Source organism: Stegastes partitus, unplaced genomic scaffold, assembly GCF_000690725.1.
Source record: "Stegastes partitus isolate 25-593 unplaced genomic scaffold, Stegastes_partitus-1.0.2 Scaffold154, whole genome shotgun sequence".
NCBI classification, from domain to species: Eukaryota; Metazoa; Chordata; class Actinopteri; family Pomacentridae; genus Stegastes; species Stegastes partitus.
Window position 1 is genome coordinate 169278 of NW_007577885.1, and position 21052 is coordinate 190329.

General features: G+C 39.0%; 1 protein-coding gene across 2 annotated transcripts in view; it reads left to right on the plus strand.

The window, feature by feature from the left end:
• The first annotated feature begins 984 nt into the window (after positions 1-984).
• Positions 985-21052, plus strand: part of jmjd1cb (jumonji domain containing 1Cb) — a 143219-nt gene continuing 123151 nt past the window's right edge. For both annotated transcript variants that reach the window (XM_008279310.1, XM_008279311.1), the window contains exon 1: positions 985-1349. In XM_008279310.1, coding sequence (XP_008277532.1) covers positions 1194-1349 — 156 coding nt within the window. In that variant the 5' untranslated portion in view covers positions 985-1193. The remainder of the gene's footprint in view (positions 1350-21052) is intronic.

Sequence of the window (21052 nt, forward strand, 5' to 3'; positions counted from 1 at the left end):
TCGTAATAGTGTTTGATTCCAAATAATACCTGAGTTCCTTTTAGTTTAGAGAGGCTTGGAGTAATTAATATCTACCCATGGTTTTCCTCTTTGTCAGTGTTTGTGACAGTAAGGAAAAATAGTCTAAAGTAGGGTTTGGTATCGTTCTACCATTCAAGGCAACCATTGGTTTGTGGTAAATAGGTTGTGAGATACGAAACCACTACTATGTTTTAAAAAAAAAAAAATAAAAAAAACATTATTTCCACCATCAATTGATTTTTTTTAGATACCTGATTGCTTATATGCATGTTAATAATTTTGTCATTCATGCAACTGTGAGGTGATCCAACTCAGACTATGATATGCACTCATACAAATTATCCATAGTTGCCCTGTACATACAAAACACAAAAAGGCAGTGTTTCACATTTTGCAATTAGGTTAAAAAAAAAGCACAGGTGTGACCACGAAACAGATTAATTACAAAATATCTAGATTTTGTTAAACCTGCAATTTTATGACATGTCCTATACATTCTGTTCTGTGCAGCATCAACATTAAAGAGACATGGAACAGCTAAGCTCACAGATAAAACTACATTCTAATGGAGCATTTAATTATACCTGCATTACCATGATCACAATTATCAACATCCATATTCTCCACCTAGTTATTACAGCTTCCATGAATGCTGCTGTTGTTCATAGCAGCAGAGCCACTACCGCCAGCAGCACTAGAACGAACAGCAGCAGTGCTATTACAGTGGTAATAAAGCAGAAGCTGTGAATACTCGCTGTACACAGCAGTTGACCCGTGGCGCTTCTATAAGAGCAGGTCTGGTTGTAGTTTGGCAAAAATAGTACCGATGGGGGTCCAATCGAGCGGAGGGACACAATCGTACTGCGGTCTGTGAATGCCCTGGGATCCAGCGGAGAAACACGAGTATGGATGGCGGCAGTGATGCGGTTCAGTGTTCCACCGTTTTTTCACGCTGAGAGAAAAGAGCCTGACGCCTGAGCGGGTGGAGACTGCTACTCATTTAAATCCCCCGGGTCGGTTTTTCAGCGTTTAACAAAGAGTAATTTTTCCTTTTTTATTTTCTTTCTACCGTTGGATTCTGTAGAGCTGAATTAATGTCGTAAATGACTGGTCTGTAAGGGCGTCGTTGTTGGGAAGTTTTTTCGAGGGGGGGTTTTGACCAGCTAAGGGCCATGGCAGTCGAGGCTCGGCCGGAGCTGGTCGGGAAGCGGTTTCTCTGTGTCAGCGGAGACGACCCGCCTGAAATCGGCGACATCGGTCGGTGGCCGTGGAGGTCCGGGGTTATACGAGCCGTCAACCTTCGTGACAGCGACACTTCCGACCTGACGGTAAGGAAAACGCTGACTTTGTCCACCTATTCGGTCTGTTACATGCAAAGCAAATGGGGAAATCTTTGTGGTTGGTGGCTAGCCAGCGAGGCAACGTTGAAGGCTTGCCAGGCGGAAATTATTTTGTGGCTTTCTCTTAGTTACTATGTTTCTTCTGACCCAAGAGGATACCGCTTGTATTCACCATTGTCTAGCAAAAATATTTGTCATTGTTGCGTGTGTAAGTTTGGCTAGTTTTTTGAGCTCTTAGCCAAGCAAGTTAATGGGAGGCAGACTACCAGCAGGGGGTATAGAAAGAAAATAGCCAGTGTTGGTCCAGACAGGACTGTGCTTATTTACATCAAGTCTCCAAACTTGTCTCCCCCAGAAAGCTTTTGCTGTGGCTGAGAACAACGTCCATGTATTCGTGCTTAGGTACTGCTAAGGATCTGTGAACCACGGTGGCTTCCATTTAGGGACACTGTCATCAAGCTCTGGATGATAATGTAAAGCGTGGCTTTCCACATAATCAACTGGTCGAAGAGAAACACCTGGCATTTAAACGGATCGTGTTGTCATCCGAGAGCGGCTGCATTTGTAGGGCATGTGTAAGAATTTGAGTCCCGAGCAGCTAAATGCTTTAATCCGCTGTATACTGCAAATCAGCTGACGGAGGTTGAGGTTAGCTTTCTTGCTTTACTCCCGCGTTAAAGCATTTACTTTAAACTAATCCCCTTTACCTCGTGGTTATTGGTCACAGTCCAGGTTATTTGGGCGTGATGACCGACCACAAAGTCCTGTCTGCCCGTGTTTTTCTGGCGGACAGCAGCCACTCCGACTTGGGCAGGCGCGCAGGAATGTTAGGACATGCAAAAACATAAAACTGACTTGCTGCAGGCTGAACAATGACCAGTTTGTCTTCATGTAAAATATTGTCTGCATTTTCAGTGCTGTCACACTCCTGTGGCACAGACATATTTTCTGCTTGACGTGTAATTATTGCATTCCTAATACAGTCAGTAGCCAGGAACTGATGGAGGAAAATCTAGAAAATATATTGATCTGATCCCCATGTACGTTAAAAAGAGATATTTTCATAATGGGTTAACATACCAAAACCAGCAAACAAAGAAACATTTGCCCTGACAAGCCCTTGGCTGGCTACTACACAGTACTGCTTCACTGTACAGTGTGCCTGTTCCCGTTTTCTTTTGTTCAGAGACTCCTATCTGCCTATGCAGATAACTGGCCAGACCCAAGCACAGTTCCGATTTGATCATTTAGCATATTGTCTTCATATGTATGTGCAATTTATTGAGAACACTATGCAGTCAGATATTTATTCTCTAGCAAATAAACCATCTAATGGTTACAGGGCTCTCGTGAAAGGGTTGTTCTTTGTGTGTGATTTTATTTGCGAGACATCTTGGCAGTTCTGTTCTTGTGTGTTTATTGGTGTATTTTGAAGCTTAAAACTAGGCCAACATACATATCAGATGTCCTTGACTATTCGTGGTGCTTTCTATGTGATTCGACAGATGACAAATTTCTGGTGTCACTGGTTTGTTGCTTTGTATCATTCGGCATTTAAATCATCGTGCTATCTGTTTTTCTAATAGACGGACATAGTGAGGAAGCATATTTCCATGAATTGATAATAGTGTCATAGTTAAACACTTAAAACACTAGTAATTGGGTGTTACCTCTGCTACAACAAGTACTACATGTACTTTTTTTGTATCGCACAACAGCTTCCTAATTCCCCTGTAGAACTGGTCCTTGTATGGGATCTGGTTTAGGCAGAGAGTGGTGTTCTGGTTTAATTCCATACAATGGGACACAGTCTCATTAGCAAGGGGCTTAACTAGCTGAGTGAATACAGTAGAGAGGGATTCAAGATTAGATTAGAAGAAGTGTGTCAAGCCAAGCTGTCAGGCATTTGTCAAGTGTCTGGTCAGATAGGCCAGTTGTATAGACAGTGTATGAAATGAACATTTTGACTTCTCAGCAAAGGAGACCGGTAATCAGAACTGGTTAGTTCATTTAAGATAGATAGATAGATAGATAGATAGATAGATAGATAGATAGATAGATAGATAGATAGATAGACAGATAAAGTATGTTATTGATCCCCTATGGCAAATTGCAGTGAGTGAATACAACTCAAGTCCTTTTCTCAAAATTAAACTGAACATATTTGCTATTAAAGGTGGAGTCTGTGGTTCTGAAAAGAAATCTGGGACATTTTGCGAGTTGGCGTATTTCAGTGGTAAGCATGTGCCTAGTTTACTCTATCACTTACCTCCACTGAGACTCAAAAATTAATTACATGGCTAGTTTTGTTCAAACATTTACCTGTCAGTGTTGTGGCTAGCCTTTTGACATTTAGTTGCCAAATCTATCCAGATCTACTGTGTAGTAAGTGTAAATTCCTTACCCTCATTACAGGAATGCAGGCTTATTGATTCACAGCCATATATCCAGTAGAAAAATTATTTTGTTTACTTAAGTCCGTAAGTATGACAATACATTTCTGTAGGGATCAATATAAAATTATGACTCACTGCTATTATAAATTTCTAAAATCTGTTGGGCCAAATGAACAAGAGTTAACAGTCACACTGGTACTGGTGTTTTAAGAACAGCATGTTGAGTTGACTGTGTATATCAAAGAAATGAAAAATAATGATTCATTTATTAACTTATTAGTTACACTTAAAGAATATTAAGAAATATCACTAGGAAGAAGAAAAGGATCATACAGCACTTTAGTTTTGTGTAAATCGGTTAACAAGATGGAAATAATTGCACAGGTTCTGACTGTACACACTTGGCATTATTATTTGCACACTATGGAATCTCCCTATCCTTTGTGCAGTAATCCAAGGTCAGCACCCATAGGTTGGGTTGCATCAGCAAAGACTGTTTTATTCTGAGATTAGTTCTAATTAGTTTTGCAAGACTAAGTTCAAAATGAGTAAATACAGAGCTTAAAGTTAAGCAGAGAGCTGTTGCACAATTAAAAACTGTTCTCTGTTTAGTAAATACAAGGTTACTGAAAACCAAAATTAAAAACAGTTTAATCAATATGGAGATGCGTTGTACCCAAATTAAAATAACTGAAGAAAAATAAATGTGCATGCTGTGTGACCAAGAAAGTGTAGAAGAGTGGGGAAAACCATTAACATTTGGCCCCAATTTATGAGATACAACTGACACGGCAAACAGTGGAGTTGCACAGGCCAAACAGGTTCCCATCCAGCCTCTGGAAACATCCGCTGGTGATAAATCGAAGGGCCATCAGGAGCTGAAGCATTGGTGGTACCCCTGCATTTCTTTCAGTAGAACATTTGATCCGATCTTCCTGTTTAGCTCCTTAACAGTTTCCATGCAGAACAGATATCTTTAGAGAAACTCAGCATGAAAAGCATGCCATGAAAGTCTGCTGGTCTGTCCCTTTACTTTTGAGAAGGAACTTGATTATTTTGCCCAAAAGACCGCCATTCTAAAAGTGAAACGTTCTGTAAATTTACATTTTATACCGGATCACATTTTTGGTTGGAGTTTAAAGTTTTCTGTGCAACAAATTTAAATTTAATCTAGGTTTGGAGAAAAAACAAAATGGCTTTAAATAGAGGTTTAGATGTAATCTTTCTTAATTTGAAAATACTTTTGATGTTTGGTGCAACAAGGTTTTAATTTAAACCATGATTTAATCAGATTTTCAAATCAGTCTTTTTTGGTGGAGCTGAGCATTCGTGTGTGACGCCACTCAAGCTTCTACACAGTGATATGACTGCTAATGAGAGCCACGGAAATAATGTATAGCGTCTGACAAATCTGAAGAAGGCAGGATTGGTTTCTTAGGATATTTATGTATGAAACTCTCGTAATCTGAATCTGTGTTTTTGAGATTGTTATCGGTACATTGCAGCTTCAAAGTGAAGATGCTCAGCCATGGTGTTGACTGCTTTTTTCACTCACAGTATATCTTCCAGTGTACAAAAAACACTTTTAAACATTGTAACAAGATCATTTATTTTTTTTAGTCACTGGGGGTCTTTAAGATGGAGAGATGCAAATCTGTGCAACAGTGATATACAGAGCGCCTAACCAGCTTTGTAATTCCCTCACACTTCCCTGATAGAGCATCAGCAGAGCCCTACACTGGCACATTAGGCATAAAACTGCCACACTCATCTGGATTCACTATGAATGGAAAAAGCAGGGCAGCCAGGGCATCGCCTATAGGAGCCTTTGTTTCCATGACAGTCCACTTTGTGTGTGTGTGTGTACGTGTACGTGTGTGTGTTTGTACAGTAGCAGTGCTGTCAGTTTGTTTTTAAGGCTGTGGCCTGAGGTTCATTGCTGTGTGGCTAATCAGCAGAAAATGACTGGCTGTGACCGAGGAAGAACCTTCCACATACAGAATCCATGCATGGTTGTTGCATTGCTGCAGTTTAGTGAGTGTCTGCTGGGTTGTGAATAGCAGCATTGTTTAGTGTGCGAACGTGCATCAGAAAAACAAAGAATGAACATGGCAGGAGAGGATTTCTCACCGTCTCATGTAAATGGCACATTAAGATTGGCCCACATGTATACCATGAAATGAAATGACTTCGGCTCTATAATTTTTTTCCAGTGCAGTGTAGGGCTTTTATTTGAGTAGTTTAGAATACTGTTCACTTCATATTAAATCTTGAGTTATTTTTATCAGCGTGACAGACAGATTTAATAAAATATAGTTTTTATTATTTTAATACTTATTTCAACTGTGTAGTCCAATTCCAAAGTATTAAATAAATGGAACCAAATACATACATATGCTATGTGTTCTCCTTCATTGCAGTGTGGTGTTGTGTATACAGTAACATGGCACGCAAGAATTGAGTTGTGTGAAAAATGAGCACCAACTAATGAACAAAGTGGACACATTTCTATTATATACAGTAAAAACATGAACAAAAATAATGTGAGAAAATAGTGGTTTATTCATCTTGTGCAGTTACTTGTTATGTTGTCATATTAACAGGATGCATGAGAGATGGACTGAATTCATTTTACAGGAATGTTTATTCTCACTGAGTAACCTCGGGTATGTTTTGATGTATGTATTGCGCACAGTGCAGTACGTCTTTGTGCTGTCTACAGGCAGCACAGCTGCACCTCAGGCTCACTGTGGCTCGCTGCTGTTTTAGCATTTAACGGTTTTTGTGAGGCAGTATTTGTAATAAAAAGAATTTAGTTCAGTCAGGGAAATAAATGTAGTGCGTAGACTGGTGACATAGGTGTCTTTATTTGTCGGTTGATGTTCACACGTTGAGCTACAGTTTTGCTACTCGACATCCAGGTTATGTGGTGTTTCGACAGTGCTGTAACTAGATACACAGAGTGCTCGTGGCTTGTTTTCCAGTGCCTAAGGAAACAAAATGTAATCTGAAGCCAGGATGGGCTGACTGGCTGGATGTACCCTTCCCCCAATGCTGTTAGACGCACGGGTGCACGCACACACGCACACACGCATGCACTCACAGTGCTCCATGCAAGCTCCATGACATCATATTACTACATACAGCAGCCATAAAGTCTCCTATAGGCTCACAAGCTTCCCAGATAACCCTGGGAATACATTAGGCTCTTATACTCAGCTGCTAGTTCCCTGCAGGAACACATCAGACTTGAATGGCATACTGTGCTACAGGTTATATAAACATATAGTGCTACAAACACACAACTCTGGTTAGAAAACTGACAAAAGAACATACATGGATCTGGATAAGAGCCAAGATAACTGCTGCCACCCCCAGAAGCTGAAAATGCACTACACTGACCAATAACATGATTCCCCTTAGACAGATTCTAGGCTTTGTTGGTCTTACACAATTCAACACTTTTTTCAAATACTTTTTGGGGCAATTTTGGTTTTAAATACTATTAAACTGGGCTCACATGAACTCACTTTACCTCATGACCTCAGTTTTTACTTTGCACCAAGTAAGCAATCATTCAAGAAAGAATTACACCCTAGTCAGATGCATTTTGTGCCTGAACGATAACAACTGCTAAAATGACACGTTTGAAAGCTACTAAGAGAACCTTTGAGTCAACATGTGGACCACTGACAGTCCAGGCACTGGTAGATTCGACAAGTGTAGCAAGGGTTTATGTTGATCCCTGAATGAAAATCGTACGTGTCAGCCATCTTTTTCACGGCTTAATCTGATGGCATCCTAATGTGTCAGCTTCATGCCTAAATGAGCACTTAAGCCACTTTTATTGACGGCAGTCTTGGTTGTTGAAGGTTGAATTGAGTGTCATTTGCGTATCACTTTAAACACGGTACAAATCTAAAATGCATGCAGTCAAATTAAAGGATAGGTATGCACAAGTGATGCATTTCATGTTGTGTGAAAGGACTTGGGAAAAGCCTTGTCCACATCTTAGCACCAATATTGATCCAAAAATGTCGGAGTGCTTCAAAGACACAGTTTGCATGCCAATTCACAAAGCCCCTTTCATGTGGCCTATGAGGACTTTCACGTCATTCACTTGTTCTACAATTTCACATGTTACAAACTGAAATGTCCATAAAAATAAAACTTTGCTCTGATGAAGACAGAGACTGTATCAGGGCAGATTCATGACACTCACCAATAATGTGAATGAATGTAATGAACGTTGCACTGAATGTAATTCAGGTTTTGAGAAAACATTAACAGGAGCTGAGGTTTAGTTTGTTGCTTCCAGCTGTTTGTAGGAGTCTTTCCTCTGGTGTTATTGTATACCTGCAGCATCAGACAGCAGCAGGTTAATATCAGTGACTCCAAAGATAAAGAGATTTGTGCATTTGTGCACTTTTAAAAAAAGCAAAAAAAATCATCAATTTCCCTACATAAAATCATAAATGATTATATCCATCGTGGAGACAGGATTGGTCAGGATCGAACGGCAAATCACACTATGCACTTTTCTTTACTTCAGACAAGTGACACAAAGTCACAATTTAAAAGCTGCAGCTAAATAATTTGTTACTTATGTCCTTTGGTCAAGTAATGACCTCAGTCACAGCTGCAAGAATATTTGTATTTTACTGTTAGAAATTAGATTGTTGTGAGACATGGATAAAGTTTTTAGTGATTAAGCAAATCATATAATAACATTTTTGTTTTATTTTGACAGTTCACTAAGCCTATTAGTTTAGATTTATAATTTTGTTTATTAGTGCATTATTATTGTTTTATGCAACAGTAAATGTACTGTATAATTTTATGTGTGTTACAAATATTGTGACCCGTCACTCTGGTAGGTATGTCTCAACATGAAGCTGTGAAAACCCTTAATGTAAATGTGACCTAAGTTTTAAGAACAGAAAGCCGTCTCTTAACAGGTTGATGAAGCAGTGATGCTACATATCCTAGGTCTGAAAAGGGCTTAACTAATTCAGTCATGGTATAATTGCAAAACTACTACTCAAACTAATATGGTTACATTTTGTATTTGTTAATGTGCAAAATGAACATATATTATTTTGATCTCTAAATGAATGAGTTTACCGCACTAATGTGAAAATCATCACAGACAACAAAAGACATTACAATGACCAACTCCACTGAACTGTGTTTGGGTTATCCTCACCAGTAAAGTAAGTCTAGTAAACCATTCAGTGAGAATGAAGCTGACTGCGTCCTGAATACGGAATGTGTAAACCCTCTCCTGCCAGACGGCTGTTATCTCTATCACACAGTTAGACAACACACAAGAGTGGTCACAACCACTCAAAAGGAATTCCCTGCTTGTGGATTTAAGACAGATACACTAATAAAATGTGGTATAGTTTTGACTGAGAAATTTTGACTGGGACTGGCACCTCAAGTCTAAATTTTACAGATTCTTGTTTTTTCCCTTTTATTTCTGGCTTCAGCATCAGGCCAAGGCCAAGTCCTTCTTAACACTGTGTGTTTTCATAAATGTCATTTGGTTAACTCCAAAATTCCAAGTTGTACCTTGAACCCAGAGCTGTCCTGTGTGTACAGTGCCATCAGGGAATTCTGGCCCGGCCCTCCAAGTAGACTGTTTTACCAAAGAATGTGAGGGAAGCTATTTTGGTGTGGCCAGTAATGAGGAGGTTGTACTTGTTTAGTTTGCAAAATCTCATGAATGGATGGAGCAACTGCTGCTCACGTGTGTCCATCTAGTTTGGTTGTATCTTTTCTTCTGTGTAGAAGATGAGATGTCACCTACTGCAGTTTGTATTCCGTTTGTTTTTGGGAGTGAGACACAAGCTGAGTGAAGTGTCATGCTGTCTACTCCCTGAGGTGAATCTGTAATGTTAGTTGTTCCTAGCATGTTGGAGTAAGCTGAAGCTGATGGAATGCTGCCTTACCTGTCTGTGTGATGTGTCTGTCTGTTGTCCTCACTGACACCAGTTGACCCTGTAATGTAATTCACTTAATCTTGTCATCAAATAATTCATTACTTTAACGTGGTTACTGTGTACCAGGGGAACACTACAACACAAAGAATGACAGTAGGCCCGCTGACAGTCTCTGTAGCTGATTATTAAACAGAATTGGAACAGTTTGTTCTCTCGAAGCAGCAGAAAAGAAAAAAAGCAGCATCCCTTGAAAAATGATTCCAAAGCAGATTTCGACATTAACTTTTTGAGAAACCTCTCCCTTGGACAAGTAAAATTTATCTTTAACCATTCACATGTCTGGATGAAAAAGTGATGTAACCTTGTAATAAAGCTTTGTTTCACAGATGGTGTTATTAGTTTGCAGTCTACATGCCGTGCTCAAAAATGTCACTCATTTATAAACTTAATTTGAAAATATTTATAATGAGCTTTGTTATTTTTATCTATATTCAAGCTATTACTTCTTATGAGGAATCCTTTATTTGATCCTTAATTGCAAAGCACTTTGTAAAGTCTGTTTCAATATAAACTCTATAGGTTAGTTGTTGATCATCCTAATGGTGTTTGATAATGATGATGGAGATATTACAGTGATGATTGTGTACAGAGGCGTTATGAACAGCGACAGCTATGCATTTCAGCTGCACGTAAAAGCATTTGGACATCATTTATGGATATTTGTTGGAGTGGAAATGAGGCTTGTGTACATGCACCCATTTCTACAATGATAAGATTTACAAAGCAGAATCAGGCGTGCAGACAGCTTCAGAAATCAGATGACAAGAATGAACAGCATATTTCTGTCTTTGAATACTGGCGAATCCAGAGTTTTATGCATCCGGTCCCATGTGTGCTTCCACAGCACAGTTTGAGACCCAATGTTCAAAGTGATAATTATTATTTTTTTCTCTTCCATGTTATCCTACATGTCTTCTAATGTACAAATCTTTGCATCAAAATATGACTGATCCCCATTTGAAGTGTATCTGCTGTATGCAAAATGTATAAATTGTAACGAAACTTTTTACATGAAATTAAATTAAGGTAGCACTGTTCTCTCTTTCTAATTGTGCAATGTGGAGATATACTGTATAGCATCATAGTTATGGATAACTCAACCGAACTCACTGGATGTATGATGTGAGAATAAGCGACTGCTCACTTCAGCCGGCATTCTACTCCTTCAGCTGTACATTACTGTTTTCTTTGCAACAGGATACAGCAATAACAACCTGTGGGCAGCAACCTACCAAACTAAAGCCCCTTTCAAATATGAGACATAGAACATTGCTGGCTTCACCAATCTGGTATAGTAACGGCTTTCCAGTCTTCAGATATAGGTTGCGTGGCTGTAAATGTTCCTCAAAACCCCATGCTGAAATCCAAGTGTCCAATTAAATAACAGCCCATTTATTTTTTTTTATTTCTTAATCAGTGAAACTTAATACTCAGGACTGAACTGAGTATGGCTGAGATGTAACATGATACTTAAATGCAGCTGATAAACTCTGCGTGTGACAGCTCACCTGTCTGAGGTGAAGAAATTCTACACACTGTGACCTACTGTTAGATCCTGATTGATCTTTTCTCTGTGTTGGGGGATAATTTATAATTCAAAGTAACTAAGTAAGTTATTGCTGTTGCTCCATGTGTACATGCATGCAGCTCTCTCTCTTTGGAGACCCTCAGGGATCCTGTCATTGTAGGTTTGTCATTACCTATGGAGAAATAGTCCTCAACAGCTGAAAACTAAAGTGCCATTCTGTGTGTGACCGCTCACCTGTCTGATGTTAAGGCAAGCAGGCTTTCACAGTGTGACCTGCCGTCGGATATTGGCCGGCACTGATCAGCTCTCCATACTTGTTCGGAAGTAACTTGTATTTATGAGAATTTAATGAAGTTACAAGTTACACTGTTGTTCTTCTTGCGCAAATGTGCACAACTCTCTCATTTTGGAGACACACATATGAATCCTACTGTGTTCTGATGCTGCAGGTATTCAAAAACATAGACGACGGCTGGAATGATCAAACTTTAGCTTGTGTTGTGGGGAAAAAAAACAAACTATTTTACATCTAAAAAGCACGCTATTAACGTCTGTTCTCAATAAAATTATTTTATTGTAACCATGTTATTTTGTAGCCAAGTAGATTTTAAATCCTAGAGCAAAGTGAGTGAGGAGAGATGTGTTGTCATTTTGGCACACAAACTCATTGTGATGTTTGAGGAGGAATTTTTTGAAATTTGGAAAGTCTTATCCTAAATCACTTCATAAACTCAAAGTACCATTGCTTGTCTGTGCCAATCCATTAATGTGACAGTTCAATTGAGACTTATACATATACATGACATATTTATAGTGATATATTGGCATGACTTTTACGGAAGCGTGACCAGGGTGCACATTCAGACATGAAGCCGAGACGTTAAATTGCCATCAGAATTAACAAAGCGAAATGTCTGAAAGGGGCTTAATAATTACAAATTTTGGGATTTGAATCATGCAGAATAGCAGTCTGTTTTTTCAGTGGATTATCCATTTTAATCACAGTGCTCATGTCCCTGCACTCAAATGTTCTACTAAAACCATTCCAGTCATCACTATTATGAGGAAACACCTCAGCTGCATACTTTGCTTATCCCCACCCACAACAGCTGTGATTGGTTTAATTAAATACAAACAAGCCAGAGTGTTTTTCCCCTTGTAGCAAAATAATAGTGTGGTGCAGCCAGACCATTATGTTTAGCAGAATTGGCTAGTAAAGCAAGACTGTAGATATCTTATTTGTTGGTAGACAAGAACATTCAGTGAGTTAATAGTTATGTTTCTCTTCTTGGCCTTCATGCATTTATTGTGCTGCAATTTGTGTTTATTTTCTGTTGATTGAACAAGTTAGTGTTGCTTTGCACCATAGACACAAGTCTGATTAAAAAGTTAACAGCCTCTGCCTTTAAAAACCAAGAACTGTACCTCGGTTAAATTTGTCCGCCATCCCAGCCAAAGTCTCATTGCCCAGACCTTCCAGTGCTTCTACAACGCTTGCAACAGTCCTTGAAGTCCCATTATGTTACCTTGTTAAGCACGATCAGTGATAAGCACAGTGTTTTAAACTGTGTCAACATGGCAACCCTTCAGCTTGAATTTCAATTTGGGATCAGGATAAAGTCACAGGGTTCCTAATCTAGTGAGTAGGGTGAGTGAAGTGTAATGATTGAGCTGTTGTAGCCAAAAAAAAAAAACAAAACAAAAAACCTGTGCGTAATCACAGCACGTTGATTGGATGTATAGCACATTGAGGCACACACACGCTATTGGGACACAGTTCATATTGTGCCGAATGTTCTCTCTCAGACACTTTAGGTTGGTGCAGTAGAATTCTGCCTTGACAGTTTAAACCTGAGGGATTAACTCCTAATGCAGACCATGTGAATGTCCAAGAAAACAACTAGCATGCTCCTAAGGGTTGTACTACGAAGCGAGATGAGTGAGTTAACAAGGTATGTTAAGCATAAAGCCAGGTTTTTCAGTAATTACAAAGGTGGCTGTCTTTTAACCAGCCAGGTTGCCATGGGAACTTATGCAGCAGGGCTAACCTGGCTTGGAGTAGGTCATAATCAGTTTTAAGTCGGCTGTAAGAAGCGTTTTAACCAAATCTTTTCCTGACATGATGCATTTTCTCAGCCTTTGGAATATTTTTTATCTGCAAACCCTACTAATATCACAGAATTAAGCGGTGCAGTTACAGTATCACACAGTGTATGCATTGCATTGTCATGCAACCCAACAGATATTCAACTGGTGATGCATAAATAGCATAATTATGTTTTTATGTTTCGTCCTGATTTGCTTCCAAGACCGTTTTACACTGGTACTGCAGCTAATAGAACACAGATTAGAAAATTATTTTCTCACGCTCGGTTTTGTTGAGCCAGCTTACACACAAAAAAAGCCTGACTATGTGAAACTTTGTTTGTGATGCAGCCTCTTGTGTGCTCTGATCTAGTCCTGTCCAGTTTTGGAAAATGGCTTTTCAGCTGTAAAGACAGCCTTTTTTCCCTCTTGGTGGTAGCCACAGACCCTCATCTCATCACCAGGGATGATCCTTAACATGAAAGTTGCATCATCACGTCAAATAACTAACACCGAATTTAATGTTTGCTCTCTGCTCCAATTTGAGGTCCACAGAGAAATTACAAATGTACACAGATGTAGTGTTCACAAAAACGTGTGGCTGTTAATAGCACGGTTTCACATAGTCTCTTGATTCGTGACAGTTACAGTTTACATATGTTGAACGCGTCCCACCATCACTCGCTCCGTGCATGTGCAGCAGAACAGTATCTGAACATTTTAATCACCCCTCGTATAAGCCTGCAAAAAAGGGGAGGATGTCATGTGTTAGCTGACTAAAAAAATGTAGCAAGTGTTTTTGATACATTTATAATGAGTCTTTAATTAATTAGGTAATCGGCACTAGAAGTGTCTGATCAGCCTAGTTTAACCTGTAGGAGATTGTGAATACTTTTGTAACATGCTTGCTGCTGTAGAGGAAATATAGTCATGATGCTGGATTTGTTACTAGAAATGTCAATAGGTATAGCTTTATGTTTAGTTATTTCTTTATAAGGCAGTAATTAATTCCTTTGCACTGCTCAATCTGATTAATTCAGACAAGCTTCATGTCCTGTAGCAGTAAGTGTCCTGGCTGTACTTCGATCTAATTTACAGCTTTCCACTTTTCGTAGCTATATTTACTAATAGATATGCTGCTTTTTCTGTTTTTTTGCTGGAGCTCCTTCATTTAGTCTTTAAATTTGTCTTGACCTTCATTTCCCAGTAGAATTCTAAACGTCTTGAATGGTGTTTCTGAAATCCCCAGATCTCCGGTCACCAAAAAGTCCCAGATTTGTCAGGGGAAAAAAAAGATGGTGGAGATTGGGTGGCTGCTGTTTTGTTCTATAAATCTCACACACTGGCATATTCTGCCTGGCCTTTGGCTGCTGGTGTATGACTCACTGGCTGGCATTCTGATATTAGAGAGGGAGAGTGAAAAAGAGAGAGGGAAAGAGAAGGAGAAAGAGTGAAAGAGAGAGTAAATGCTATTTGAAAAATGAAGAGAAGGAGAAAGAGAGAGAGAGAGCAAGAGCTGTATACTCTCATTAGTCGTTTGGTTTTCTAGCCAGCCTGGTTTTCTGGCAGAGGGGGAATTAGAGAGCAGAGGAGGAGGAAAAGAGAACGCGAGAGAGAAAAATGGGAATGTGAGAGAGACTGAGAGAGAGGGGGTTCTTTCTCCTGTGTCTGGCCTCTCTCCCATAGCAACAGCAGCTTAGCCACGTGAACGCCAGTTCCTTTGAGTTCACCCACTGCACAGAACTTAACTCCTTCACCACCAGATTACAGCACAATACAGCAACGCAGAGACAGACAACAGAATAGCACTCCAGACTAAACAGACACACAAATAATCTATAATTTATCTGATTTCACCAATACTTCTCACTCATGTGAGATTAGACAATACACCAAGTGATGTGTAATGCATAATAATGCAATAGAAATCTACATCTAAACTAATAGCAGGTTATCAAAGTCTTCCGCAATGTACAAAATATTTCACTGCAGCTGATAAAACGTGACTCTGTGACATCTCACCTTTTGTGATGTGAAGAAAAGTACACAGTTTGACTTGCCATTATATCCTGATGGGTGTTTAATAAATACAGGAAAAGGTCTTAAACAGCAGGATGCAACAAACTAAACTGCAATTCTGTGTGTGACAACTTGTCTGTCTGATGTTAAGACAAGTGGGACAACACAATGTGACTTGCTGTTGAATCCTGATCCGGAGTGATCTGCTGTCTCAAGGATCATTAATAATTCTAAGAATTTATTAAAGTTACTGGCGCTGTTGTTCTATGCACAAAAGCATTTAACTTTCTGTCATGGAGATGCTTGTGGATCCTATTGCTGTCTGATGCCGCAGGTATTTCCATTCATGTAAAAGTACAGGTCAGACTTGTGTCGTGTTGAAAGTGATACGGAAATGTTACTAGTTCTGACCTACTAAGAGCTGTGTGACTTTTATGTAAAAGTGACCAGGTTGTGCATTCCGACACGTACAGTTGCCAACAGATTAACAGAAGAGGTGCTTGTCTAAAAGACGTTATAGAGAGTGGTATAGAATTCCATTGCATAGACTAGAAAGCTGTTATTTTGAGTAGAATAGAATGCTAGATTAAAATTTCTGTCCTTGGCTGTGTACAAATCATTCTCTATTTACTGCATGTCCTGTCTGCCATTTCATTTGAGTGTCTGAATTGCTGCATACATTTATGCACTCTATAGTTCTCACTCAAAAAATTCCACAGTGAAAGAAAAAAAGAAATGTCAGTGACACATGTGATACTTACTGCAAACAATCCTACAATGCATTGCACTACATCAATTCAACATCGATATTTGTCTATTTTTCCGTAATGAGTGAACTGAGGGTTTATTATATAGGGAATAGTAGGGATAGATATTGCTAAAATTTTAACGGTATGCTGCGCTCACTAATACCACTTGTCAGTCTAGTACTTTAACACTGCTCATTGATTTCATTTTGTTGTCTTCTAAGAAAAAAAAAAAAAGAGAAAGAAACAGAATTAACAATAGAGTCATTCATCCCAAATCATTAAATTATTTAAAACAGTTTCTGCTTGACAATCTTTGATGTGCCTTAATTTTTTATAGGCTGAAATACATATATTCAGTGTTATTTCTTATTATGCCATTGATTCAGATTCTGTTATATTGGACAGGTAGATCATATTATCTCAGATTAGGGTAGGTTGAACTATGGAAAAAAAAATTACCATTGAGATCACAGAGCGACTGGAGAGAGTGAGAGAGAGCTGACTACATCAGAGCCAGAGTAATGCATTTAATTTAATTTGTGATAATCTGTCAATAAAAATAGCAATAACAATAGTAGGAGAAATGTTAGATATCAATCTCAATAATTCGTTGGGCCAATAATCGGTCAATCCCTCATGCCATGCCTGTTCATTACCACAAAATCGTAGTGTACTTTATTTTGACTCAGCCACACAACGTCCTCAATCATTTGAGATGGTGCAACTTGATAATCTGTCTTTTAATTCTTTTACTTTTCAATATTTCTATTTATTTAGTATTAAGACAGCATTAATAATCTTACTTAAGAAGACCATTTTCAGTACTTCTACTACTGTCAACAACATTCAAGTAGATAAAGAGTCAGAATAATCCAGACAGAGCTTGCCTGCAGGCTCCAGTTCACTAAATCCTCCCTGCTCTGAGTTTTATCAGTTGAAAGCTGAATTTCTGAGCAACAGTTCTGATGATGCTCTGACCATGTCAGCACCTATGGCTAAAGAATCAACTGGCTAATAGTTACTTTTAATTACTAACCCATGTTTACATAATTCTGTTTGCTCCTGGCTTAACAAGAGATGAAGTATGAGTTAAGCAGTAGAAAACTGCATTTCTCTGCCTGTATGTGATGAACTTTCACTGGATGTTTTGACGGATTGACCATGTTTCTACTTTTACATGCATAAGACTTGTTCTTGAGGCAACGAGCATTGTCCGTATCCAGTGTAGTGAAGTATAAGCACACTTGAATGTTTTAGTTTTCTCCACCACTGTCACTAAAAGTAGGATCACTGTGTGTCCATGTGTGTGAGCTGTCGGATGCTGCAATGTGTTTGAATAAAGAGCTGGTCTCGTCCCTCACACACGGTCATATAGAATGGATTTGTCATCACACCGAGAGGTTTACAATACTGTAGAGCAGAATGGTGTGCAGTTATGGGGGATAGAAGCTACTGGGCTGTACCACCGTATCAGTGTGACTATTTCAGAGGTGTGCTGAGTACAGTGGTCAAAGTACAGGATTTCTGGAGAATTTAGAATTTCCCTCTGTGTTTGGGTACTGTTGAAGAAAACAAATCAAAGCACTTTCAAAGTCGGACAGGGACCACTTCAATTCCAGCTGTTTTAATGATGAACAATAAAGAGGCACACGGCAGAGAATGTCCTCACACAGCCTCACAACAAGCACCTGTGCTGACATGTGAAAAAAAAAAAAATAAATTCACTTGAATTTCAAGAATGAAACTGTAGAATTGATTGACCGTAAAATATATGGGTTGAAAATTGCTTCTGTGGGTTCCTGGATACCTCTGCACAACTGTGCTTATTTGCTTGTTGATCTAAGTCTTGAGAAAGCAGAGTAGTACTTCTGAAAATTACTGCTCTGATGTTTCACTTTGATCACAATTATGTGATTAGTTACCCTCATCCTGTTTTAATTAAAAGCACAATAATCATAATGAATATTCAGATTAAGAGGGCTGCAGTGTCTGCAAAGTGCTTGGGCTGTTCACATTGCTTCCACTCTGGTGTGAATAGACTCCGTATTTGACGTGTCTCAGCTGGAATGTGAACCTCAATTAAACAAGTTAACTCTTGTTACCTGAGAGAAGAAAAAATCCCTTGCAAAGAACTCATTCTGTCATTGTCAGCATTCTCTCGCTCTCTCTGTTGGCCACGTCTCTGTTCATCTTGAGAACAATCCAGTGTATCTTAAGTGCCTTTCAGAAATGTACTTCTTTCTGTTAATCTAACAGCATCTGAACATTTTGACTCCATGCCTGAATGAGCACTCTGCTTAGTTTTTTGTGTAAAAGTTGTGACAGCAGTCTTACTAGGTCAAACCTAGTAATATTTCTGCATCACTTTCAGCATGGCACAAGTCTGAACTGCATGGCATCACATTAATGGATAGGCACACACAAGCGACGATACTTTAAGTCGTGTGAATTCATTTAGGTAAGGCTTTTCTACATTTCCACATGTCATTTGCTTTGCCTTGTTAGACTACAAACTGAAAAGTCCCAAAAATGTAAGTTTGCTGCAATCAAAACAGAGACGTCACAGCTCAGATTAGTTAGAATCAGCAGTTATATATGTAATCTGTATTTTTTTGGGGGGACAAAATGTGAACAGAAGCTTGTTGGAATCATTGTTTTGAGTTTATTCAATACCTGCAGCATCAAACATCCATACGAGGAGCCATCTGAGCATCCTCTAAGCAAAACAGTTGCATGTATCTATGCACAGGGAACAAAAGAGCTGGAAATTAATTACCTATAACAATAAATTATCCCCAACGTAGAGACAGGATTAGTCTGGGTCAAGAACAGCAAGTCCCACAGTGTACTATTTTTCATATCAGACAGGTGAGCTGTCACTCATAGTCACCGTTTATAAGCTGCAGTGAAACCATTTGTTACATATCAGGAGTTCTGAGCTCCATTAGAGCTGTTTTTTTTTTTTTCACTGCTTGAGGTGGCGCGGTGGTTAGCACTATTGCCTCGCAGCTAGGAGATCCCCAGTGAGGACACCCGGGATCTTTCTGCATGGAGTTTGCATGTTCTCTCTGGGTTCTCTGGCTTCCTCCCAGAGTCCAAAAACATGTTGAGGTTAATTGGTGATTCTAAATTGTCCATAGGTGTGAATGTGAGTGTGCTTGTTTGTCTCTATGTGCAGCCCTGTGATGGACTGGTGACCCGCCAGCGTGTCCCCTGCCGTCACCCTAAGTCAGCTGGGATAGACTCCAGCCCCCTGTGACCTTAGTGAGGATTAAGCGGTGTATAGATAATGGATGGAAAGATGTTTGTCAGTTAGTAATGACATTATCATCACTTATGGAAAGAATTTTTCGTGATTAGAGAAATAAATTTATTTTGACAGTTTGATAAGCTTGCTATTGGTTTAAATGGAGTCTTCTGTGTATTATTGCAGTATTATGTATAATACATAAGCTGTTGTACTGTCCAGTCTTGTGTAAATTAGAAATATTGCATACCTTGGCTCTGTCTGGCACTGTGGTGGGTCAGTCTGACTGAAGCTGCAAGAAACAATAATGATAAAGTGATGTCTGAGTGCCTGAATGCCATCACTTTAACTAAATGATGAAGATGCAGGACTGCATAGCTATTTCTGAGAATGGCTTAAGGAACGCTGTCGTCAGCATTATGACTATTTCAAATAAAATATTTCAGGTCTCCAGACAATGTTTTAAACAGTAGCATTGGTGCTACCAGCTTTTCTCAGTTGGCCCTTCCAGCACATGATTTGTGCTGCCATTTCCAACAGCACTTTCATTGTCAAATTTCAGAAAAAAATACAAATAAAAATCACAGTGTCACTTAATGCATAGTTCACAGTCCAAAATCACAACACACCTTTTTCACACACTTTGCTCCACAATTTCAAATCTATAAGGCAACAAAACAACATGAATTAATGATACAAACATTGCTGAATGGATAAAGGTATGCATTTGCAAGCCGTTTCTGTAACTGTGGCTGTGTTCATTAATTCAGATTGAAATTCAAGGCACCATCTCAAATGTTCAGAATTTCAGTTTCACCTGCAGAGTGCACAGGGCAGCGGGGATTTAGTGATTTGGGGACGGCAGACAAACTTTGTCTTACTTTAGTTTCACAGTTTCAGTAACTGAATGTTGGAGTTAGTTCAACTCACTACACCTGATATCTTACAGTAAAAATACTGTCAAAGAAAAAGTCCTGCATTAATTTTATATTTAACTGTGAAGGAAGGCTTATGCACTGACAATGCACTGATATTTACTTAATATCTGTTCAAGGTGGAGCTTTTAATTCTGATATTATGCTGGACAGTTTAATGAAACACATTGCATAATATTTTATTTTGTGAGTAAAACCTGTGACACTGTCCACAGTGTTCTGATCATCCCATCAGCACAACATTTGTGTCAAAGTCGTATGCTCAAAAGATCGCTTTCTTAGTAGTTATTGTATTTATTTAAAATTTCAGTTATCACATTCTAGTATATAATAGTGATTAGCTCAAAACAATGTCCTTGCAGAGTGATATTCAAAAATGCAGATTTATGTACAGTAAGTATGAGAAAATAAAGCAATCTTAATTATGTTCTTATTTCTGTTTCTGTTTTCTCTTAAGAGAAGGGGAAAAAAACTATCAAAAAGTATAAGAATACCATTAAAGTACCGGATTGACAAGCAGTATCGGTAGGAGTAGAAGTACCGTTAACATCCTAACGACATCCATCCCTACAGTTGGGCAAATCAGTGTATGTTAAGTACTTAATAGCTATGCTTGATAGTATACAGCCAGTATTGCTGTTGCAGAATTGGTCGTCTTTGAGCCGTCAGTCAGCAGTGCCAGCCACAAAGCTGTACAGCTTGTCAGACAAGCAGACTTTCTGTACTG